General features: G+C 36.3%; 1 protein-coding gene across 2 annotated transcripts in view; it reads left to right on the forward strand.

Moving 5' to 3' along the window:
* Positions 1-26,935, forward strand: part of GRIA2 (glutamate ionotropic receptor AMPA type subunit 2) — a gene marked incomplete at its 3' end in the record, with an annotated part of 119,611 nt that overhangs the window by 87,450 nt on the left and 5,226 nt on the right. For both annotated transcript variants that reach the window (XM_081332755.1, XM_081332756.1), the window contains exon 12: positions 25,668-25,866. In XM_081332755.1, the coding sequence (XP_081188881.1) occupies positions 25,668-25,866 (199 nt within the window). The remainder of the gene's footprint in view (positions 1-25,667; positions 25,867-26,935) is intronic.

The following is a 26,935-nucleotide window of genomic DNA, read 5'->3' on the forward strand; positions in this document are numbered from 1 at the left end:
AAATGTTGAGGGAGATACAAGTTGCTTTTCTGGTGGCCTCAACCCTTCTTTTTTCTTTTTATTAGTTTATAATATAAAATACAAAAATAGAAAAGCAAATAATAAGAAAAATAGAGTAGGGAAAAGGGAAGAGAAAAATGTAGAGAAGAAAGGAAAAAGAAAGAAAAGGCATTGACTTCCGACCTCCCTTTGGTGCAGTAGAATAAAAAGTAACATCATTTTTTTTCTTTTACATATTAGTATAAACTAGCTATTTCTATAATAACAGATCTATCTAATCAGTAAAACCCAAAATCAAAGTTTCATTTTTTTCCACCTCAAGCACAAAGTCCAGAAGTGGTTTCCAAGTAGAAAAAAAAGTACGTGTGTTTTTTTCTTTTATCAAAGCAGTCAACTTAGCCATCTCTGCTAACTCCATCAGCTAACTCCATCATCCATTGTGGGGACTGAAGTATCCTTACATTTCTGTGCATAGAATAATATTGCTGCCGTCAACATATATAACATCAAGTTCCATTTTTTCCCCCAAGTCTTTTTCCATTAAACCCAAAAGAAAAGTCTGGTTTTATCTTTATATTCACTTTAAGAATCATTTGTCTTAAAATATGAATCCTACTCCAGTATTTCTTTGTTTTATCACATGTCCATCATAAATGATAAAAAGTCAATTCTTTACATTTGCATGTCCAGCATTCATTTGAAATACCTTTATACATTCTTGATAACTTATCTGGTGTTAAATACCAATGATACATTATCTTATAAAAATTTTCATTTTAATTGTATTTTAATGTAAATTTTAAACCTTTCATCCAGATATTCTACCATTGTTCAAGCTTTGCATTGTATCCAAAGTTCCTTGCCCACTAAATCATACAATGCTTTACATATTCACTTTCCAAATTCAGATTCAATGACATTTTATAGACCTTAGCAATGATATGTTCCTCACTAGGATTTTCAATTCATTTCCAACAGAATCAAACTCATAGGGCTTTTTGTCTAATTTAAATCTTTTTTTCAGTTGTAAATATGTAAACCAGTGGCAGATATGTCCTAATTCTAGCCCTAATTCTAGGATCATCAACATTAAAATATATTATTTTACCATAAGTCCACCAGTCCAACTTCACCACCATTTCTTTCCTTTAAAAAAACTTTCTGGGGGGACACCAACATGGGCATCCTTGTAGAAAACCTTATTTTATATTTATTCCAAACTCTTGGAATGGTACGTCTAACAAAGTGATTGTTAAAATCAACATTTACTTTACCCTTGTTATACCATAAATAACCATGTCATCCAAATCTTAGTTCATGACCTTCTAAATCAAGTAGCCTCTTTATTCTGGAGGGTCACCCACTCTTTTAGCCAGAGCAAACAGCAAGCACTGAAATACAGTTTCAAATCTGGTAAACCCAACCCCTGTTTCCTTAATTTCTTTAAGTAGTTTATATCTAATTCTTGTTTTTTTCTTTTCCCTTGCCATATAAACTTCGAAATATCCCTCTGCCATTGTTTAAAGAGAGTATCAGTTACAAGTATTAGTAACGTCTGAAACAGAAAAGCATCTTTGGTAAGACATTCATCTTAATTAAAGAAATTCTACCCAATAGTGATAAATACAGTTTATCCCATTTTAATAAGTCCTTTTTAATATCATTCAGAGAGGCACATAATTATTTTGAAACAGTTGCATATTTGTGTTTGTCAGTATAATCCCCAAATATTTCACCTTTTTCTCAACCTTAAAACCAGACTTTGTAGCCAATATATCACCGTCCTGTGAGGTCATATTCTTAATCAGCATTGTTGTTTTCTGTTGGTTTATTTTTAAAACCCGTTAAGCCCCTAACTCATTTAATTTCCTCGTTAAATATTCTATATTATATTTGGATCTTGGAAGATTATAACCAAATCATCAGCAAATCCCCTTAATTTATAAACTTCCTTCTTGATACTTATACCTGTTATTTTCTCGTCTTACCAGATATCTCTGTTCAAAACTTCCAACACCAAAATAAATAACAAAGGAGACAAGGGACATTCTTGTATTGTACTCTTTTGAATTTCACATGAATTAGTTAAACCACCGTTAATAACTATTTTTGCTTGCTGCGACATAGAAACAGCTTTGATCCCTTGGATAAAGTTTTCTCCAAAGTGCATTTCTTCCAGCACTTTAAGCATAAAAGCCCTATTTAGATTGTTAAAGGACTTTTCTGCATCTAAGAATATTAGAGCTGCCTATTTCTCATTATGATATTGTAAATATTCAATAATATTCAAAACAGTCCTCACATTATACCTTAACTGTCTTTTTGGTAGAAAGCCAGATTGGTCTTCATGGATATATATCTGTAAAATCATTTTTAATCTTTCTGCCAAAACTGTGGCAAACAGTTTATAGTCCTTCTTTAATAATGAAATTGGTCTGTAATTCTTTACCTTTGTAGCATCTTGACCTTCCTTCAGTAATAACACAAAATTGGCTTCTTTCCATGTTTGAAGTATCTTTCCCCTCATAATATATCATTCATTATATCCTCTAGTGGCTGAAGAAGTTCCTCTTTGAAGCATTTATAATATTGGCTTGTAAGGCCTATTGGATCTGGAGCTTTACCTGATTTCATTTTTTAATAGCTTCTGATATTTCAAAGATAGTTACTGGGTCATTCATAAGTTATCTCTGAGTTTATGAAAATTTAGGCAACCATTGTCTTAACAAATATTTGTCTATTTTAGACATATCTAACTCCTGCTTTTTATACAAATTGAAATAGAAATAATGAAGACTTTTTAATAGCCTCATTGTCTGTTATTACATTATTGCTTTCACAGATTTTCTCAATCATTCTCTTTCCCCTTTCCTTTCTTAGTTTAAATGCCAACCATCTTCCTGGTTTATTTGCAAACTCAAAATGTCTTTGCTGCATATAATTCAGTTTTCTTTCTATTTCTTGAGCCTTGTTAATTGATGTTGTTGTAGTATATCTTTGATGTTGGCTTGTGCTCTTTGACCTCCTCTTTTTGTATGTGCTTGTATGGTATGAAATCCCACAACATCCTCTCCAGATTAGCAAGCCACTTTTCTGTTTCTGAATGTAATTTAATATTGGTTCTATGCCAATTCTTTCTCTTATGGTCTCATTTCTGATTTTATCTCTTCTGGTCACTCCAGCTGCTTTCCTCAAACATCACATTTCCATGATGACTAACTTTTGTTTATGTTCTATTGTAAATGTCCATGTTTGGCACTGGTAACATGATGCTTCTTTGTGCTGATCATACTGCCTTATGTTGTAGGAGTGGAGCAAGCTGTCCTAATACTTGATTTGCCTTACTGCATCTTATGTTAATATCTTCATCCCTTTTACCATCTTATGTTAATATCTTCATCCCTTTTACCCTTTTGCCCTGTTCACCGCCCTGAGTCCTTCGGGAGAAGGGCGGTATACAAATTAAATTATTATTATTATTATTATTATTATTATTATTATTATTATTATTATTATTATTATTATTATTATTATTATTATTATTGTTGTTGTTGTTGTTGTTGTTGTTGTTGTTGTTGTTGTTATTATTATTATTATCTTTGGTGAATGTTGTTGAACTTTGATACTTGTTTTATGCTTATTCCTTTTATTGCTGTGTTTAGGGTATGCTTTTTTTCTTCCAATTGCCATTACTTTTGTTTTCTCTTTTTCTGATTCTCATATTTTTCTTGCGTTCATGGCCATAAGATATCATTGCAGCTTCTTAGCTGTACTTGCCTGATTATCTGCAAAGAGTAGTTGATATTATTTCCATTCTTGGGTCTGGCTTCTTCGCTTATGCTGTCAATGTAGGTGATAAATAATAATGATGATACTGTAGTACACATCCCTGTTTTATTCTATATGTTACTATGAAGGATTCTGATGTTCCTTGGTTTGTTTTGACTACACCTCTGCAATCACTCTATAAGTTTTTCATACCCTAATAAGATGTTCACGTACTCTGGATGGGATCTATTAAATGCTTTTTCTCAATCTACAAATGTGACAAAGAGATTCTTACTGTATTCCATGATCTTTTCTATTAGTTGTTTAAACACAAAAATTGCATCTGTGCAGTTTCTATTTTTTATAAAACCCATCTGCTCTTCTGCTAGTTGTGGTTCTATAACTGGTCTTAATCTTGTTTCTATTATTTTGGTGTACTTTTTCTCTACCTGTCTCAAGAGTGAGATGCCTTGATACTGCATGTATTTTCATTTCCTCGCCTTCTTTACTTGTTGCCAATTGGGAGGTGCAGTTGCCAATTGGGAGGTGCAGTTAGTTGTGTCCATGCTGTGTTAAAGATTCTATGTAGAATCAAGATGTCACAATGCAAATTCTGTTCTTTCATGCCCGCATCGTGACATCACACTTAAGTACATGAATTTGTATTACAATATTGCAATGCTCTGTCATTTGTCCTCTCTTTGCCTTCCTTCTGTAAAAACTTACTTTTGAGGCTGTCCAAACTAACACACAAAGTATAACAACATTGTAAAGTGTATAAGGCTGCTTATCTGAGAAAAGTTTTTAAAAACATGAAAGTACTCTCATCTACAATGAAGAAGTAAAATTAATTCATATACAATACACCAATATGCAAGTGTATGTGTGTGTGTGTGTGTGCCCATGTATGTGTGCGGGTATTTATAACAAAGCCTATGGAAAAAGTAGAGTTTAAATTCCAGATTTGAAATTTTGGAGTACAGGTGGTTGTCAATTTATGACCATTTTTTTATGATTATTCAAAATTACAATGGTGACTTATGCCTGTTGGTGTGTCCCCAGGTTCACATGATTAAGGTTTCAATGCTTGGCAACCAGTTACATAATATCCATTATCAAGCTTCTGACAAACAAAGTCAATGGAGAAAGCTGGATTTTTTAATGACTACAGCAAAAAAGGTCACAAAAATCTGGTGTGACTCATTTAATGGCAACATTGCTTAACAATGGAATTTACAGTCCCAATTATGATCATAAGATGAGAATTCCCTATATTTAGTCTATATCACTTGGAAGATCTACATCAAAATATAGGGCCTAAAAATCTTTCCAGCTGATAGATTGTAGGAGCTCTGGTTAAAGTGCATGACCAAAATTTATATTTTGTATTCTCTTTTTATTTAATTTAAATATCCAAGCCCTATGGATTCTAGGCTGCATACAGATGCAAAATATCCATAAAAACAGATAAAATATTGAACTATTCTGCAACTGAAATTTATATTTTCCATGCCCAGGGATTTACTGATGGAGATTTATCAAAAATACAATTTGGAGGAGCTAATGTGTCAGGATTTCAAATAGTGGACTATGATGATCCTTTGGTGTCAAAATTTATACAACGCTGGTCAACCCTGGAAGAAAAAGAATATCCTGGAGCTCACACTAGCACAATTAAGGTAGATGATTTTCCTTTTATATCTGGAACAGTGTTTACTGATGGTTGTTTACTTAGAAATGAATTCTAAGGCACTGTTAAACAAAAGCATATTGCTTAGAACAGAGATCTCCAACCTTTCTCGGTGGGCCGGAGGAAAAAGGAGAGGGAAGCATTTTACGTGCATGCATACGCATACAAATGCAAGCATGCGCGACACTAGCAGTGCCCCATTTTTGCCATGTGATGCCCCGTTTTTGTCGCACGATGCCCTGTTTTTGCTGTGCGGCACCCCGTTTTCACAGTGCTAGCGTGATTGGGGTTGAGTGCGTGCACACACGTGAGCCCACTGGCCAGCCTGTTCCATGGCCTGGTGGCCAGCAGGCTACAGCCTGATAGTGGGCCGCAGCCCACAGGTTGGGAACCTGATGACTCCAGTTTTGGGATGGCTTCTGTACATGTGCTCATTTCTGTGACAACCATATATCAAAATAACAGTAAAGGTCACTGAGATAAAGATCCATCATGGTTATAGAAAGAAAAATAAATGGTCTTCAGAGATTTCTTTGAATCTTATTTATGTGGGCTTTAGACAGATTTCAAAAGATTTACTTCTCATTCCATCTTTCTTTTTGGTCTTATTATCTTAATGCTTAACTTTGTCTAAAGGTAGAAAAATCCTGCTAATTTGTAATTAGTATTACATGACATGTACCTCATAAATTATTTTATATTTGCCTCAAGTTTGCCATTATTCAGTACATGTATAAATGATCAAAGTAACAGCAGGAGAAATTGCCTCTCTCAGTGGTGTGTTCTGACACAATTTAGTTATTGACTAGCTCTGAATGGGCACTCTTAAATCATTTCAACAAATGATTAAATTTGGAGAATTTTGACATATTCCCTATATGATCAATGAATATATTATCAAGAGAAGAAAACAGATGGGGGAAAATGTTTCTAAACATATCCATCCTATTCTGTAATAATTGCAGTTTTGATAGCTTTTCTGGAAAGAAATGGAACCCAAGTTCGTGTTTATGAGAAAATTCCTAAAATAAATATGATAGATCCAAGAGAGATTATAGAATGCACCTGAAGGAAATTGAGCTTGTGACTGCTGTTCAAGAATTATTAGCAAAAGAAACATTTGTTCTAAAAAATATAAGGACAATGGAAAATAATCAATAATAAACAAAAGCAATTAAAAAGAAAGATAAAACTAAAGAAAATAAAATGTAAATACTTTGTTGCAGAACCATGCTGTTATCTTTCTCTATTTGCAAACTATCCTTACAGCTGCCTCCATCAAGATTGCCTTTTGTTCTTTGAACTTCATTTTTCTGTATATGAGGATCTCTTCAATTCCTTATAGCTACAACTTTCTCAATATTTATTCATTTATTTACTGAGACCTATATGCCATTCCAATTGTATGTGACTCTGAACAGGTTATACTTTCAATTATTTATTCTATGAATCGGTCCTCATTCATTCTTTTATAAGAAACCAGTTGAAAATGTTTCTTTTCTAATAATGGTTCACTTTTATACTGAATCTATGTTTATCTAGTATTCATTTATTTTGTTACCTTAAATCATGGTTTTAACAGTTTTTCAGCAACAAAAATAGATACTCAATTTATTTTTGTTTCTTTTAATGTATCCAACTCTTGCTTCTATACTGAAAAGTAGCAGAAATTATTATTATTATTATTATTATTATTATTATTATTATTATTATTATTATTATTATTATTATTATTATTTATTTATTTTATTATATTTATATACCGCCCTTTCCCTGAGGAATAATAATAATAATAATAATAATAATAATAATAATAATAATAATAATAATAATAATAATAATAATAATAATAATAATAATAAAAAGTTGGAAGGGACCTTGGAGGTCATCTAGTCCAACCCCATGCTCAGGCAGGAAACCGTATACCATTTCAGACAAATGGCTGTCCAGTCTCTTCTTAAAAACTTCCAGTCTTGGAGCATTCACTGCTTCTAGAGGCAGGTTGTTCCACTGGTTAATTGTTCTAACTGTCAGGAAGTTTCTCCTTAGTTCTAGGTTGCTTCTCTCCTTGACTAGTTTCCATCTGTTGCTTCTTGTCCTGCCTTCAGGCGCTTTGGAAAATAGCTTGAATCCCTCTTCTTTGTGGCAATCCCTGAGATATTGGAACACTGCTATCATGTCCTCTCTCGTCCTTCTTTTCATTAAACTAGACATACCCAATTCCAGCAACCGTTCCTTATATGTTTTAGCCTCCAGTCCCCTCATCTTTGTTGCTCTTCTCTGTACTCTTTCTAGAGTCTCAACATCTTTTTTACATCATGGTGACCAAAACTGGATGCAGTATTCCAAGTGTGGCCTTACCAAAGCATTGTAAAGTGGTACTAATACTTCACGTGATCTTGATTCTATCCTTCTGTTAATGCAGCCTAGCACTGTGTTGGCTTTTTTGGCAGCTGCAGCACAGTGCTGGCTCATATTTAAGTGATTGTCCACTAGGACTCCAAGATCCCTCTCACAGTTACTGCTATTGAGCAAGGTACCCCCAAATACTATACCTATAGATTTGGTTTTTCTGGCCTAAATGTAGAACCTTACTTTTTTCATCACTGAATTTCATTTTGTTAGATAGTGCCTAGTGTTAAAGTCTGTCCAGTTCGTCCTGTATCTTAAGCCTGTCTTCTGGAGTTCTTCTGGAGTGCTGGCTATTCCTGCCAGCTTAGTGTAGTTTGTAAATTTGATGAGTTCCCCATCTATCCCCTCGTCCAAATTGTTGATAAAGATGTTGAAGAGCATTGGGCCCAGAATAGAAGCCCTTCTTGCTTCTTTTGACAAATATTTATTCTTTAGAATAGATAGCATACTGAATATTATATTTCTATCAGAATTTGCATGATTTAAAATCCATCAATTTTCTGATATTTACTAAATATTTTCCAGAGTATACAAATTTTCATTTAGTTTCCACCATTTATATAGCTTGAAATCATTCGTACCATTATCTTTTCATAATTACTTTTGTTTTTAAAAAGTTATCTTTGCATCAAGTCATCTAACATTCACTGCAAATTGCTTCTATTCTAATCCAGCAATACAAAATCATCTGCAGGCAAAAACATTCTCAAATTTATATTTCAGTATTCTGATAACATGCAAATCTATGATGTGGCTCTCTGAATGGGTTGAATACAGCGTGATATATTGAAAATGAATCCAGATAAGATGGATGAAGATGGGGTGACAGTAAGAGATATTCACTGTGAATAGTCCTAATTCCAGAGACATTATACATTCCCTATTCTGAATGGATTGCATTCTCCAGAAATAGCTAATATACAATTTGAAGGTATTTCTGAATCCAAATTTCCATCTCATAAATCTAGTGGCCAAAAATTCTCTTTATATGCTTCAGTTATGTACATTCCTTCTTGCAAGAAAATCACCTTAAAGCTTTGAATGTACATTCTATAGCTCTGTTATGTATTGCATTTGGGGGCAATTATATTAGAAACTAGAATTTCTCAAAGCAGAAGTGCTAATTATTCAACAACTAATTGGCATCGTACCTGAAAATTGCAAGACAAAGTGTCCATTAATAAGAATAGTGGGGGAAATGTCAGATTTAATTTTCATTGGGTAAAAAACAGAATTGTCTCCTTCTCAAGTATCCATCTTCATATTGACAGAAGGCAATTGACTGCTTTAGGTGACTTCACTATGGCATGCAATAAAGATTCTTATATTGCTGTGCTGAGTGCCTCAGTAGTTTCTGACAATTTCAGCCAGGGAGTTTGACAGCTGATTTTCTTCTCCTATTCTATAAAAGCAGAAAAAGTGTCTTTGTATTCTTGCTTCAAACATTTAACCAAAATTGTACCACAATAGCAATAGTAATGGTAGCAGTTTGGTGCTGGAGCCCTACTTCATTTCCAGATATGTATGGCAGAATTCCAATCAATTGTACAACTCTTCTCTCACAAAGTGAACATTATAATTTTTTTCTTAGGATTTCTTAGTCCTCTAAATCCAACAAATGTCCTGATATCTATAGGAGCTTCAAGTAAGCCAAAAACCTCTTCAGGACCGTTTAGATTGGGCTCCAACATCCTACTATTTTTCTGCTACCTTCCATGTCTAGGAAGACCTTGCATCACTGTTGGAAATCACATCTGGTTTCAGCCTACTATTCCCCCTCTCTGTGACTATGTAAGGAAACAGATCTCAAATTTATTGGACCATTTCATATGTGACTCATGTTAGTCTAGTAATAGTTAACTTGCAGCTGAAAACCAAGGATTGACCCAGTTTTACACTTTTCTCAGTTGTTTTCAAAGTCTTGCCTTGCTCCATCTGTATGTTGGCTTTATGTCACCTTGTGAGGTAGGCCATGCAGGAATCACAGCAGATGAACTAATTCACTGTCCTTTGTGTGCCTGGAGGTGGTCTGAATGGGGGACAAGAGGCTTTTGCTGAATCCTGGTAAGACCAGTGACTTTGCATGCATGGAGCTCTTTAACATCTTTACTTCTGTAGGAGGTTGCACTACCCCAGATAGACCCAGGGTCCAGTCTGGGGATTCTCTTGGACTTGTGATTCCTGGTTGACAGAAGGTGGCAGTTGTGGCTAGAAGAGCCTTTGCAAAAACTTTGTATTGTGTGCCAGTTGTGCCCTTTCCTGGATCAGGAATCCCTTCACTCATTCACTGAAGCCCTGGTCATCTCTTGTTTGAACTACTTGGACTACTGGAAAATGTTCTACAGGGAGCTACCCTTGAAGAGTAAGTGGAAGCTTCAGCTGCTGCAGAATGCAGCTTCATGGGCAGTTCTTGGAGCTCCTAGGGTGGCCTCTGTTACACCGCTGTTTCAGTTTGCTTCTGGATCCAATTCAAGATGTTGATTATCACCTTTAAATTCCTTCTTGATATGGATCCAGGCTATCTGAGAAACCAGCTCACCCTGATGGTGATGGTGAAAGGGCACGCTGTGGAGCCGGTCAGCTAAGAAATTTCATCTGGCAGGTCCAGAAGAAGAGTTTTTCTTGCCATGACTCCTCCCTCTGGAACATCATGCCCCCTGATGTGAGATCCACACCAACCCTTTTGGCCTTCCAAAAGGCCATGAAGAATGACTGCATCTATTAGCCTGGGGCCCCAATGTGGGCCTGATACTTTGGAGGTGGCTAATAGAGTAGATAACACCCCACCTCCTCCCTATGCACACTTTACTCCTTCCTTCTCTACCTTGCTTTATTTCAAGGTAGTTTTATTTAAATTGGATTTTTAAATTTAAGATCTTTATTTATTATTTTAATGTTTTATAGGTGCACTTTACTTGAAGGTCTGTAAGTCACCTAGAGTCACATTTGGTGGGAGGAGTAGCATACACAATAGAGATAGATAGATAGATAGATAGATAGATAGATAGATAGATAGATAGATAGATAGATAGATAGATAGATAGATAGATAGACCTACATTATGGTAAACCTACATTGCAAGTCTGAATTTATCTTCCTTCATCTCCTTGACAGGCCAAGAAACTAAAGAGGGTCTTTTCTGAGCCTCTTGTCCTTCCCACATTCCTGCTGTGGGAAGGACTGCTAAGTTGCCTTTTATCTGACTGTTCCTTTGGTTGTGTCTCTTCCCATGTATCCCAAGGTCATTCCCACATACCAATGCAATTTTTGTTATCTTATTGGATAGTGAAGAGTCGTTTGAGTGTATTCTGCATTTCTGGCATAAAGAATAGCTTGGGTATTTGATTCATTGGAAAAGTCATTGGGAACCAGCCTTTGCAGCATATTTTTCACTGAAGTACATGTCCCCACTCCTTCAAGACTTACGTAATTGGTGTTTTTGAGTCTGGGATGGGTAATGGCCATTTTATTTTAGTGGAAAAACAAGATTTAGTGTTGATGAGCTTCAGGCTAATAACAATGTTCATAAAATATCAACACTTAATAATAACAGTAAAGAAGAACTGATAATCACTCAGCTCATATTATAGAAATTATTGCATATTCCATAGAATTCATAGATAATCTACAAAATAGCTAATAGTGTAGGTAGTATATTTAACAGAATAACAGAGTTGGAATGGACCTTGGAGGTCTTTTAGTCCAACACCCTGCTATATCATTTCAGACAAATGATTGTGTAATCTTTTCTAAAAAAATAACCTCCAGTGTTGGAGCACCTACATTTTTTGGAAGTAAGTTGTTCCACTGATTATGTAATGGATGGCCCAGGAGTCAGCCCAGACAATGAAGAAAAGCTGGATTCAGGAACTTTGAATGGTGGCATGGAGGCGTGTTTGGAAAACATGGGGGGCTCTTAACCTAGAGGGGATGGGCAAGAGGAGGAGGTGAAATCAGGAACCTCAGAAGGGCTAGAGGAGCAACCGGACTGGCTAACAGAAGAAGACATGAAACACAGCAGCAGCCAGGACGCTCTGAAGACCATCCAAAAGCAGAAAGTGGAGAAGTCAGTGATGAGGAGAAATTGCCTCCACTGGATCACAGGGCATGCAGGGCTGAGAGAATGGAAGCTCAACAGAGATCAGGAAGGCTACTTGTGAGGAGGCAGTCTTGCCTCTCCTAATGAGTTGCATTGGTTAACAGCTCTTTAGCTCAACAAATGGAGCAAAGTGATGCTGGAGACAACTCATCCGTTTCTTGCCACGCGCTTGCTTAGCCATCATGGTTCTTGCCGGGTCATCTGATTCTTGCCATAGATTGAAACCTTGACTATGAACTGGATCTGGACTTTGCCTTTGTGTTCAGACCATGGACTTGTCTTTTAACTTCAAACCTGGTAGGTGACTTTAGAGACTTGCTATGCGTTTCTGAACTGGCCTTGGATTAATTGAGTTTCGTGCTGATTCCTGCATGGGGTGACTCCTGGGAAATAATATTCAGGGCTAGCAAAGCCTCAATAAAGATTTTAAACCCATGTGATGTGTGCCTGTGTGAGCAGGACAGCACAGATTAATTGTTCCAACTGTCAAGAAATTTCTCCTTAATCATAGGTTGGTTCTCTCCTTGATTAGTTTCCATCCATTGTTTCTTGTCCTGCATTCAGGTGTTTGGAGGATAGGTTGACCCGTCTTCTCCTAATAAGTCTAATTGCATAGCATGGCAACAACTCTCCATCTTTATAGACAGAATGTTTTGTATCTTCTTCATAATAGAACCCAGAACTTTCTGCTTGTAAATTGTATTCTCAAATTTTAAGTAATGAACTGTAGGGCACTAACTTGGCAGTTCACAGAAGCTTTCACTTCTACAGGCACAGTTGCCAGGAAGTGCTCCACAGAACAGATCTCTTATTTCTGAGGTTGCCAGCCAGAGAGGCTGCCAAAAGCTCAAGATACTAAATACTTAGATCAAGGCATATTAGCCAAAAAGTTCATGAGACTCTACACTGAAACTGAAAGTTTATTAAAATGCCAAAGTGGATTTGTACTTGTTTCTCCTAAATTCTATGACTATTTTGTGCTGGGTCTATTATGTGAGACAAATCTTCATACTATTACCATTACCTCATATTCCATAATGTATCATTGAATCCACATTTCAGTTTTAGGTCTAGAGAGCATGGTTGTCCACTGCATATAAATAAAAAACTTCTTTAATCTTGCGGGGCTATATTATTAGTTGTCCAGGGCTGCATTTGTTCCCCGGGGAGAGACATCTGTTTAAAGGTTCACCCTGAGGAGCAATTGACTATTCACTCATTGCAATTGTTTTTCAGAGAAATTGCAACTGTTTTGTGATTTTAAATAGACACAGTTTCATGCATCCTGATAGCTTAACTTTGATGATACAAGGACTCTTGTAATATTTTTGACATATATTCCAAGAAATAAAAAATAATATCAATCTTTTTCATGTGGTATTAAATATGTGGATTCTTCATTCTTTGACTAAAACATGATTAAATTTCAAACGAATAATTATATTACAGTATGCTTTAATTTAAGGGATTTATTCAATAAATATATTATTTTTGTGAAAAGATGTTAAATAATTAAACCAGGTCTCTGTTATACCATACAAACAGTTGTAGAAAGTCTATTTCAATCAAAAATATAATACTTTATTTTAAGCAGAGTTCAGCTTTCTCCTACACAGACAACTGTCTTTCCAAAAGAAATTTTTATTTTTTTTAAATTTTTGTCAGGTGGATTATATAAAAGTATATTAGAACATCTCAACATTAATATTCTATGTAGTGAGAGCATATTTTAAATGGAAGCTGTTGGAAGCCAAGCAGACACTTTAATGCAACTCATTCTTACATGCAATTAAGTTAGATTGTATTGTGGAAAAAATGCAATCAAGAGATGTTGATATTATTTTAATTATTTTTTTGCATTACAAATTAGCATTACAAATCAGCATTCCTTAACCTACAGTATATTTATGTTTTTTGCTTTATTTACTTAATAAATAAATACCATTGATTCAATTTCACTAAATATATTTCAAATACATCTGCTTCTTTTCAGTACACATCAGCTCTTACTTACGATGCTGTTAAAGTAATGACTGAAGCATTCCGAAACCTGCGTAAACAACGGATTGAAATTTCTAGAAGAGGAAACGCTGGTGATTGTCTTGCAAACCCGGCAGTGCCTTGGTCTCATGGTGTAGAAATAGAAAGGGCGTTGAAACAGGTAGTCTTTCTAGAACTTATGTAGATATTTTCAATTATCTGAGGAAGTCTTCAATTGCATTTCATTTTACATATAAAAACCTTAGATTATTATATTATTATTTTTGGGAGAACTTCTTAGCAATACATAAAATAACTATTCTTTGTCTATACGCACAGTAAATAAATAAATAAATTTCATATGTTTATTTGTTGTACTTTAGTATGCTTTCCATTTTTTTTTTACTTCATATAGGTTCAGGTAGAAGGCTTAACTGGAAATATAAAGTTTGATCAGAATGGAAAGAGAATTAATTTTACGATAAATGTCATGGAGCTGAAAAGTACTGGTCCTCGGAAGGTAAATTTATGATAAATAGAAAGTTATTTCTACATTCTTTCTAAATAGTACAGGAAAAGTAAATATATTAAAATGTAGTGTATGATACAAGAAATTTCATTAATGTTATGTTTATAAATTCCTTAGGATTCTTTTTAAAATGCTGCATGTTTGAAATAAAAAATATAAATCATACTATAATTACTATGATTTCTAATCATATATATTTTACTTTGAAACTAAGGTGTTTTGCTACAGAATTCTTTAACTTTTGCTTGGTTATATTAAATAATGAGTACAATGTATAATTAATGATCCATGAACCTTTGTGCATAAATTAACACTTTAACTGAAATTCAAGCGCCATGGAAATTTTAATTTGGGAATAGTAAAATGCATTTTTCTCCCTTCAGTGGTAAATTGAATCCTACAAAAATTATCATTGTTCTCATAATTCTTTGATGACTCTCTATATTGCTATTTCAAACACCACACAAAATATTTTGCAGCAAATATATAGAAATCACCACTTCTTGAGTATATCCAATAGGCTTGAATATGATATGGGATTGTAATTTGTCAAAAAATACAAAAAATATTTATTCATTTGAATACAATTTACCACTATTTTCAGATTGGATATTGGAGTGAGGTGGACAGAATGGTTGTGAATCCCTTGGATGGTCTCTCTGGCAATGATACCTCAGGATTAGAAAATAAGACTATTATTGTCACCACTATTTTGGTAATTAAGCATATTTTTTGTGACATGGATTCTCTAAGTTGTCATCTTATTATTCATTCTCAGTCTATGTTGGTATAGATAATCACTATCTGGTTTTTTCCCCATGAATGTGTAAAAATTAAGAAATACTGTTTATAACTTCAAAATCTCTTCAAGTGTTTTTTCAGATTTATCAGCATTTTGAAATGTATCACTATTTTTATTTTCCATAAATGGCAATTATTGTGGTAGATGTACTTTTAAAATATTTAAATCAAAGACAGAAAATGAGAATGAAACCAGTTTCAAGGAAGGGTTTTTTATTTTTTTTAACCACAGCCATTTACAATTTTCCACTAAACTAAGACTTTATCAATATAAAGTTACAATATTATAGAAATTTAAGAATGCCTTATTGTTTTCCTAGTAAGCTAACAATTGTATGAAGTTGTTCATTCAAGGCATAACTGTTCTGGATTATATACTAAAGGCATCAACATTTTATCAACTGTTTTGGTGGTGGTAAGATTCTTTTGACAGTTCTATGTTTATTATAAATCTATATAATCAATTTTGGTTTGGTGGGACATGAAAAATATAAAACATTATTAAATATACATGAATATTCTGATATATTATTTTGAAAGCTTAAAAAATAAAATGTGTTTAAAATGTTCTTGTTACAGTGATTCCACTAATGCTAATAAAAATTATGAATTTGTTTTTTAAAAAATAAATCCCTCTACCTGTAAGGCATTATACAACTGTAAAAAATGTTACTGTGGTAATTGATAAATAAATAATCCTGAACATTTATGAAAAAAGTTTTTTTTCTTATTTACTTATTGTGCTTCAAAAGGTATATAACAACTAGGCAACTAATTTGATAGCTTTATTAACCAGCTAAAGCCAAGTTTCTCTGTACAGGAATCCCCATATGTCATGATGAAGAAAAATTTTGAATTACTTGAAGGAAATGAACGATATGAGGGCTACTGTGTGGACTTAGCTGCAGAAATTGCCAAACACTGTGGGTTCAAGTACAAACTCACAATTGTTGGGGATGGCAAGTATGGGGCCAGGGATGCAGAAACAAAAATCTGGAATGGAATGGTTGGAGAACTTGTTTATGGGGTAAGAGCCAATTTTAACCATTGCAAGTATTTGATTAATGAAGATAAGTTCAGTACCTGTTAATATGGCAACTGCAATTCACTTGGATTAGAGCAAGGTCACATATTTTAGAAAACAGGTAATTACAAATGTATTTCATCATTTTTTCCTACAAAAGTTCCTAAATGTAGGGGATAAAAGTTGTGTTCCACCAATGTTCATAGTATGATTATGAAAAACTGCCCTCCTATATGATGAAACTTGGATATGTATCAGTAACAAGAATATTGAGGCAGATTGGCTTAGTTGATGCTAGCATTGAAATGGTTATTGTCTTTTCCCTTGACATTGTATTATTCATTTGCAATGTACAAAAACAATGAAGCCATTCTCTTGTTAAATACTTTATTATTTGTTTTGCTTCCATTACAGAAAGCTGATATTGCAATTGCTCCATTAACTATAACACTGGTGAGAGAAGAAGTGATTGACTTCTCAAAGCCTTTTATGAGCCTCGGGATATCTATAATGATCAAGAAGCCACAGAAGTCCAAACCAGGAGTGTTTTCCTTTCTTGATCCCTTAGCATATGAGATCTGGATGTGCATTGTTTTTGCCTACATTGGGGTCAGTGTTGTTTTATTCCTGGTCAGCAGATTTAGCCCTTACGAGTGGCACACTGAGGAGTTTGAAGATGGAAGAGAAACGCAAAGTAACGAATCAACTAATGAATTTGGGATATTTAATAGTCTCTGGTTTTCCTTGGGTGCCTTTATGCAGCAAGGATGCGATATTTCGCCAAGGTTGGTTACACGCCTGTCTCAGCTTTGTGCATTTTGGTCTCGTTAAGGATATTTATGGTGCCTATAGATTCACTTTAAATAAATACTGGCTGCTGACAAGTTTTCCAAAATCATCTGCAGCATTTACTAAAACGATCAGTTCGTGATGCAGGCAGAAGACAGTTCAATCGATTTGTTCCTAACATACATTGTTCTTCATCTGGTGGACTTATATGCACCATGCAGAGGCTGCAAAATGCATAAGGTTTCTCTCATTTTCTGCCTTCTTGGAGGGGTACCGTGTTTTTGCTGCATATTCCCATTTACAGTCAAAAGTGCACTGATTTCACAGATGCTGTAATGGGAAAAAGGATAGCATGTTGTTCATGATAAATGAGAATGGTTGTTGTCACAAAAATACCTCTTGTGCCATCTAGCACATGAATTCCCTTTCTCCTTTCAGCAAAACCACTAGGGTTTAAACAAGAAAAATCTTTTTTGTAACTTAATGATCTTTGGAACCAATTACAGCACACATGACAAGAGTAGTTGTTTTGCAGGAAATTTCCTATTGATTTCCAAACATAAATTCAGATAGATGTTTATTTTATGAACCATACTATGCTCATATTTGTTTTATTTCTTTCCACAGTTTTACCAACTTTTCCATTTCCTTCATGCTTTGGCTGAAACTCAACAATTCTAATGGGGCACACATCACATTCTGATGGGGCTGCAGCATATTGAGTACGGACATTATTTCAGAACTGAAATTAAGTCTGTCCCTAAGAATTGCTAGGATGAGCTTTTGTTAGGGTTTCACTATTATAACTGACCTATTATGTTTGCCTTTCAGAAAAAAGATCAGATACCATGAAGAGAATTTCTCTTTTGCATATTCTACTTCTTTCAGGTTATAGGAACCTACAACCTTAGCACTGAGTTATATCAAGGAACATAAAACACAAAGGAATTGTCTGAATAATCTAAAGAAATTTGGGGAAAAATATTGTGGATGATGATGATGATGAAGTTATCCATTCAGTCGTGTCCAACTTTTGGCAATTCTGTGGGCCAATTCTTCTGATCTTGTACTGCTTTTTTGAATTTCTCTGTGCTCTGGCTGGTGTCAGCTATGATGGTGTCCAGCCACTGTAATGCTAACTAGGAAGTATTTCCAAAGTGTGGTTTAGTTATTTAGTTGCTATCTATACTATACTACTCTGCTAGACATCACTTCCTCTGGATTGTCAGTAAATGCTTCTTCAAGTTCTTTTAAGATTATCTTTGTGTTATCAGAGACAGTATTTAGCCACCTTGCTTTCTACTGGCTTTTTAATTGATCGTTTTCCATTTTTCCAACCATTAGGATCTTCTCCGCTGACTATTGTCCATATATTATATATTTCCTATGCAAAATATTCAAATTTTCTCAACAGTATCTTCAGAACTACAGTTCAGAGTCACCAGGCATTTTTTATCATTCAGCCATTCTGATGAACCAATTTTCAGAGATGTATCTTACAACTGATTTAACTTCTTATCTGGCCATTTATACGTGGTTGGCATTTTCTATTGACATAATCTTGGGGGGGGGATGCACACACACACACACACACACACACACACACACACACACACACACACACACATATATAAAATGTAAAACAAAATTACAAGGAAAAAGCAAACATAAAGCAAAAAAGAGCAAAGATGTCAAAGAACCAGATGGGAACAAAGAAAAAGGAAAAAAAGATTCAATTGCAAAAAGCCTGGGCAAAATACCAGTTCTTCAAGATCATTTGGAACACCAGTAGGAAACGAACTGTTTAAACCTCTTGGGCAACTTTATTCTAGAGGGCAGTTGTTTCAGAGAAAGTGCACTTCGCTTGTTTAATTGAAGGAGCCTGGAGCATGCCAAATCTGTTAGATCAGGTTGACCAGGCAAATATTATGGAAGTCTCTAATGCAGAATGTTTGTGTGTGTGTGTGTGTGTGTGTGTGTGTACGTGCGCGCACGTGTGTGTGTGTGTGTGTGTGTGTGTGTGTGTGTTTGTAAGATTGACAGAGAGGGTCTTAGGGCAGCTTTTTCATTGCCTTCTTTCATCTTTACCAAGATATTTCTTATGTCTTCCTCACTTCCAGGCATCAAATTCTTCCAGCAATTTTAATTTCTAGTTCAGCATTTTGTACAATATATTCTGTATGAAAGTTCAATAAAAAATGACTATACAGTATATAACCATTGTGTACTTCTTTCCAATATGATACCATCTGGTTGCCCAGATTTCATTCCAAATCTTAAAACAGATCATGATTTACATAATTAAAAATCTTTATATAATCAATAATAATAATCAATAAAGCAAAAGAAGTTGTGTTTTTGCCTTTTCCATCAATTATCAGATGTTGAGCAACATGATCTGGGAGACCCTGGCCTCTTATGAATGCAATTTCTGCATCTGACACTTCTCTGTCCACCACTGTTGAACAATGGGTTCTTGTGAGAGGGTTCAGTGTGAGAGGTCTTTCTTAATACTGGAATATAACTTTATCTTTTCCAATCCCTTGGCCACTGCTGTGTTATTCTTACCTGATTAAAAATTTTAAGTAGCACTTTAACTGCATCATCTTGTAAAAATTTGAACTGTTTGCTGATATTTAATCAATTCCTGCAGCTGCTAGCAATATTTTTTATACCCCATTTAATTTCACTTTTCAGAATATCTGTCTCTAGTTCGTTGATCAAATTTTCATACATTCAGTCATTAGGAATCCATTTTATACAATTCTTCCCTATACCCATGTATTATTTATGTTTTCTTTTTCCAGCAGATCTTTGCCTGTGTCTTTTATCATGCCCATTTTTGCAGTAAGAAGGCTCCTGTTCATTCAGATATTATATTCAGATTTTTTTGCATTGCATATTTAGATGCAACCTCTTGTATTTCTTTGCTCTTCTTTGGAAAGGTGTGTCACATGGATATGCAGCAAGCAAGATTTCATCAAAAAGGTGCAAAGTATGTTGTGATGTCACAGTGCAAGCTCTGGTCCTTATGTACCTGAGTGCAGTGTTGTGTGGCAAGTAACAAGGCTTTGCATTGTGATTTCTCAAAACATGTTTCATTATTGGCCATTCTTACATCATTCTGCACACACTAGTGTTCAATATTTACCTGGGCAAATTTTCTCTGTTGCCCTTTGCTTTCTATCAGTCTTCTACTATTTTCCAATATTAATAGCAGTCATTTTATCTTTTTATTTTTACATTTTGGAATATTTTTGTTTGCTTCACCTTTAATTATGGCATCATTTTCAGTTCAGAGTTTTTCAGCTACTATGTTTATCAAATATAATCCATTAAATCTAAACCTCTATCACTTAAATATATGGAATACGACATTGTTCATATATTTTAAATCTTATTAGTTTCTTTATTTGATTTAATTTAATCTGAAATTTTGTAAGGAATTCCTTCTTTGTTTGCAGAGTATATAGAGAACTGGATTTTGGTATTATACAGTACATGAAGTCCACATATAAATTGTCTTTTAAAATATTAGAAAGATTTACTTGGCAGAAGTTGACGGAACTCTGGTTGTCTGTTTTCTTTTCTTTTATACACCGAAGCAAAATATTCCAATCATTCCCAACGCATTCCAGTTGGGAGGAGTTTTTATATGTGTGTGTGGTGGGGCTGTATACATGCATTGTCAACAAGGGGCTGTAGGTTGTCATAGAACTGGTATCTACATCTTCTGCAGCTGTGCTTTGAATATAGACTTGGAGTTCTCTAATTCGGTGACTTGTGTCATGTTTTAGAATTATATCTCAGCCGTGGTATTGATACCCATTTGTTCATAAAGGCAACTATTCCATTTATTGTTTACACTAGAATATCTATTCTTTTGATATAAAATAAGCCACCTGGGTCTATTTCACTTAGAAAATTCTGAGAATGTTAACGCTTGAATTCTTGCTCCAATAACATCAATTTTGCTTCAGTTCATTTTATATATTTATTTGTTTTTAAACCTGTATGCTGCTTGACTCTCAAGGACTTCATGGTTTTGACATTCCATATTTTTGCAGCATTTTTTTTTCATTTGCTTCTAGTATCATAAAGCATTTAAATGTCTTTTTGGCTTTAATCAAGATGTATCATAAAAACTAAAGCTACTCATATGTACTCTCTCTCTTACCTCATTATCTTTTGGATGGGAGAAATCTTCCTCCAAGATCATGTTAACATTATCTTGATGATATATATCCATTTCACTTTCTTGGCACAATTCTGAAGTGGTTTGAGTGATGTCCTTCTCCAGTGGAGTGTATTTAATTTGATTCCTTACCTATGCCTGTCATGGGTTACATTTCTGGGAATATATATTAGTATAGTTAATAATATCATTGAAATGCATAAACCTCCTTTCCACTATAAGATCTTTCCATGAATGGGCTTTTTGAAATATTGTGGATTGTTTTTTACAGTGGATACAGTGAATATTATATACCGTATATACTTGAGTATAAGCCGACTTGAGTATAAGCCGAGACCCCTAATTTTACCCCCAAAAACTGGGAAAAGTTCTTGACTCAAGTATAAGCCGAGGCTGGGATCCGCCGAGTGGCTTTCAGCACTGGAGAAAATGCAAAATCGCTCGAGACCAAACTCGAAGGAATCAGCTGCTGGTGGGAGCGAGGCGATCCGTGCGGTCCCGTGACAGCCAGTCGGGCAAGCAACGCGAAGAGCGGCAGGGCTTTATTTTTGCACCGTGGAGCTCCCCCTCCCCCTCCCCCTCCTCCCAAACTCCCCCTCTCTCCCCCTTCCCCCTACTTCCCAGAGCTGAATACAGGGTATTAACCGGCGGCGGAGGCTTGCAGAACGGCGGATCGAGCCTCTGTCGCCGGCGGCTGGATCCGCGCTCCGCAAGCCTCTGCCGCAAGCCTCTGCCGCCGGCGGTTCCAGCCTCCGCCGGCGGCAGAGGCTTGCGGAGCGCGGATCCAGCCGGCGGCAGAGGCTTGCGGAGCGCGGATCCAGTGGGGGGGGGGGAAAAGCCCTTTAGCAGGATTTGCCTGCATGCCGGCGGAGGGTGGATCCGCGCTCCGCAAGCCTCTGCCGCCGGCTGGATCCACGCCCTGCCGCCGGCAGAGGCTTGCGGAGCGCGGATCCAGTGGGGGGGGGAAAAGCCCTTTAGCAGGATTTGCCTGCATGCCGGGCGCGGATCCAGCCGGCGGCAGAGGCTTGCGGAGCGCGGATCCAGTGGGGGGGGGGAAAAGCCCTTTAGCAGGATTTGCCTGCATGCCGGGCGCGGATCCAGCCGGCGGCAGAGGCTTGCGGAGCGTGGATCCACCCTCCGCCGGCATGCAGGCAAATCCTGCTAAAGGGCTTTCCCCCCCCCACTGGATCCGCGCTCTGCAAGCCTCTGCCGGCGGCAGGGCGCGGATCCAGCCGGCGGCAGAGGCTTGCGGAGCACGGATCCACCCTCCGCCGGCATGCAGGCAAATCCTGCTAAAGGGCTTTTCCCCCCCACTGGATCCGCGCTCCGCAAGCCTCTGCCGGCGGCAGGGCGCGGATCCAGCCGGCGGCAGAGGCTTGCAGAGCGCGGATCCACCCTCCGCCGGCATGCAGGCAAATCCTGCTAAAGGGCTTTTCCCCCCCACTGGATCCGCGCTCCACAAGCCTCTGCCGGCGGCAGGGCGCGGATCCAGCCGGCGGCAGAGGCTTGCGGAGCGCGGATCCACCCTCCGCCGGCATGCAGGCAAATCCTGCTAAAGGGCTTTTCCCCCCCCACTGGATCCGCGCTCCGCAAGCCTCTGCCGCCAGCTGGATCCGCGCCCTGCCGCCGGCAGAGGCTTGCGGAGCGCGGATCCACCCGCTTTGTGTTACCTGCCATGAAACCAGTCCTTGCAGGCGTCGCACTCTATCATGAAGCGGGTTACATCGTAGGGCAGCCAGGCAGCGGAAAGAAGCAGGCAGGCAGGGCGCGGAGGTCCGGAGACCTGCCGACGTTTGGGGAGGTTTGGGGAGGTGTGCGCGCACCTCCCCAAACCTCCCCAAACTTCGGCAGGTCTCCGGACGGCGGCGGCTTGGGAGAGGTGCGCGCGATCCCGGAAGCACCGAAGCCTCGGCCGCGTGCAAGTCCTCGGTAAGTTCTTTTTTTTGTTCACTGGAGTATAAGCCGAAGTGGATTTTTTCAGCCCAAAAAGTGGGCTGAAAAATTCGGCTTATACTCAAGTATATACGGTATTCAAGATTTTATGATCTGAGATTAAGGAAAAATTGAAGTTTGGTAAAATACATGTAGGAATGAAAATTTGTAAAAATGTTTTTATTGCACTTGAAAATATAATTGCATTCTGTAGAGGTTCTGTAGAGTCTTGGTCACTTAGATAAATGACCTTAAAGAGCATTGGTCATCAGAAGGCAATTGAATACATTCTTTCCATTATGTTGAAATACTTTGAATTCAAACTTTTCTCACTTTGAAACATCAAAATCAGCCTGTTTTGGGAGAAAACAACTATACTTAATTCCAAATGAGCTTTTTTGATGATTTTGGAAGTACCTTGCACATAAAACAAACAAACCAATATATACTCACAATACAGTACAACACTTGAGCGCAAAGCCACTCCCAAAATTCTCAAATCAGCGTATTTTATATTTTGCACAAGTTTTGCACAAGAAACGGGCTGATCTGAACTCAAAACAGTTTATATAAATTATGTTATTTAATGGAAATATTATATGCAAATCTGTGACCTCCTTTGACCCTTTGTAGAGAAATCATCATCATCATCGTCATTTAAATATTCAGCCTAGAGTAATTGCTTCCATATTTTTTATGAAACTCTATGCCAACACAAGACAACAGTAATATGAAATGAATGAGACGTCTTTCATAAATTATAAGAGAGAACTTTAGCAATCTGAATGAACAGATAGTTTTATTAGAATCACTGACTAAAATGTAGCTTTTTGATTTGCTGTAGTTCCAATACTTCTTATCCATTTCTGTATCATCTAAATTTCCTTTGCCATGCACAATGCTTTTTTCCTCCATAAAGTATGGGGAAATTCTTAGGGGAACAGTTATAATAACCTCCTAATTTATATAAAGTTATAATTCATATAAAGTTATAATTTATACTGTAAACAATTTTAGAAAAAGTCTGAATGATATAGTATGTATATGCATATGAGTTAGATAATTCATTTTGGATGAAAACACGCTTCTGCATATGTTGCTGAATTTTTGGATTTTTTTACATATCACCTTGAAATAATCAATGACTATGATGAACTTCACTTAAAGTGTGGACGTCATGTTGATAATACTTTAACAAATTCAGAATAAATGATATTAAGGAGTCCGTCCTTAATACCACCTATATAAGGATATAGGAAATATAGAGACGACAGTTAATCACTGGATAGAAGTTCTTTTCTCAAGGTAGGAAGGTTGTATTGCTTCACTTTTTGCCCTTGTGTATAAGAAAGTTTTGGCAAATATTGAAACTGAAATTGAGTAGCCCATATAGATATTGAGAGGAAGTTTGGTGTAGTGAATAAGTCTGAAGTGGTAAACTGTGAGTTCTAGTTCTGCCTCAGGCAGAAAGCCAGCTGAGTGAAATTTGGCTAGTTGCTTTCGTTCAGCCCTAGGAAGGAGGTACTGTAATGGCAACCACTTCTGAAGAACCAAGAAAACTGGACTTGTCCGGGCAATCTTAGAGAATCAGACAGAATTGAAAAGAAGGAAAAAAGAGAGAGAGATTAAATAAGCTATTGCTCTCAGAGTTTATTTTATTTTATTTTGGTTGTTTCCTTACATGGAATACACTAAAAATAAAGATCCATAATAGAAAGCTACTATTACATTCAAATATTTTTAAAATCTTATTGTCAGATTCTGATTTTGAGTTTTTCATACAAATATGAATAGCATGCAGTGATTGGGCAAAAGTCATATGCAGTGACATTAAACCTCTAAATTCATAAACATTTTCATTATAATGATACATATTATTGCATAATGTATTACCTCCATTATGTTAAATGCTGAAGTATTTTTAAAGAAACTCACTGAAAACCCTATGACAACTGCAGATATCATTATAGTTTAATTAACTTATCAACCAATATCCCTTGAATCCATTCCAAGAGAAATTCCTGCATTGTGCATAATAGTTTCAACCTATTGAGATATTCTGTTTTGATTTCAATATATTTCATTGATCTTCCCTGATTTTACTGTAAATGTATTCATTTGTGTTGTCATGATAATATTTTTAAGAAAAATATTGCAAATAACATTATTTAAGCAGCTTTCTTTTACAGGATTCTTGGACCTATGAAGATCCAATAGTACATTAATTCAATACAGAAGTCCTGAATTTAGTGACACACCTTATCTAAGTAAAATATTATTACTTTCCTATGTCATTAGCATGCATAGCAACATATACCTCTCCTTTCCCAAATAGCATGAATAAAATGTTCTCCGAGTTACCCAGTGCAGCACATACATAAATCTGATAACTTGTATTCCTTTCAGGATATTCATTTTAATTTATAAATCTATTTCATACGTTATTAGATCCCTGTCTGGGCGCATTGTTGGAGGTGTGTGGTGGTTCTTTACACTGATCATAATATCATCCTACACGGCTAATTTAGCTGCCTTCCTGACAGTGGAAAGAATGGTGTCTCCCATTGAAAGTGCTGAGGATTTATCTAAACAATCAGAAATTGCTTATGGGACTTTAGATTCTGGCTCAACAAAGGAATTTTTTAGGGTAAGATTTTCTGCTAAGATAACTCTGACATTTTGAAATATTCTGAAATATTAAGCTACACTTGCATTCCCCATTATAGCCATAATGAGTAGAAATAGAAACAGAAACTCTAGAGTTTTAATATAGGTTATTATTTTATAAAACATAGCAATAAATCACTAGTTTCAAATTTTTACTACAACTTCAAATATCCCTCTTCAAGATTTTTGATTAAATCTTACATCCATCTGTCATAGCTTCCATACTAAAAAAAATGGATCATGTATTATGCATTTCTGTGACTAATAATTCTGCTGATGAACTCTTTACATTTCTCATGTTCTTCTATGAGATTATTTTTCAGTATCCTAAATCCAGAGAACAGGCCACTGAAGTAATCACTCATCAATCTGTCTTGCAATTGAAGGCCAGAATATTATGCTTGTGTTATACATATTTGCTAAAGTTGTAATGCCATAATTTGAAGTTTATTGCATGTTCTGACCTACAAACCAATCAAAATCCAGATTGATTGATTGCAAAAATCCAGTAATTATTAGATTGTTGGTGGTCCTCCATATTTTTTCACACCTGATTTGTTGACCATATAAATTAAAACTGTGCAATTGTTTATACTTTGCTTGGCTGTCAGGCTAGATTCCTCTACTTAAATTGCTTCACATTACTTAAGGGACGCGGTGGCTCAGTGGGTTAGGACGCTGAGCTTGTCGATCGGAAGGTCGGCAGTTTGGCGGGTCGAATCCCGAGTGCCGCGTAGCAGAGTGAGCGCCTGTTACTCGTCCCAGCTTCTGCCCACCTAGCAGTTCGAAAGCACGTAAAAATGCAAGTAGAAAAATAGGGACCACTACGGTGGGAAGGTAACAGCGTTCCGTGCGCCTTTGGCGTCTAGTCATGCCGGCCACATGACCACGGAGATGTCCTCGGACAAGCGCTGGCTCTTCGGCTATGAAACGGAGATGAGCACCGGCCCCTAGAGTCGGAAACGACTAGCACACATGTGCGGGGGAACCTTTACCTTTACCTTTACCTTTTACTTAAGGAGATGGGATTTCTTGAAACTAACATTGGC

The sequence above is a fragment of the Vipera berus genome, assembly GCF_964194415.1.
Source record: "Vipera berus genome assembly, chromosome: 7".
NCBI classification, from domain to species: Eukaryota; Metazoa; Chordata; class Lepidosauria; order Squamata; family Viperidae; genus Vipera; species Vipera berus.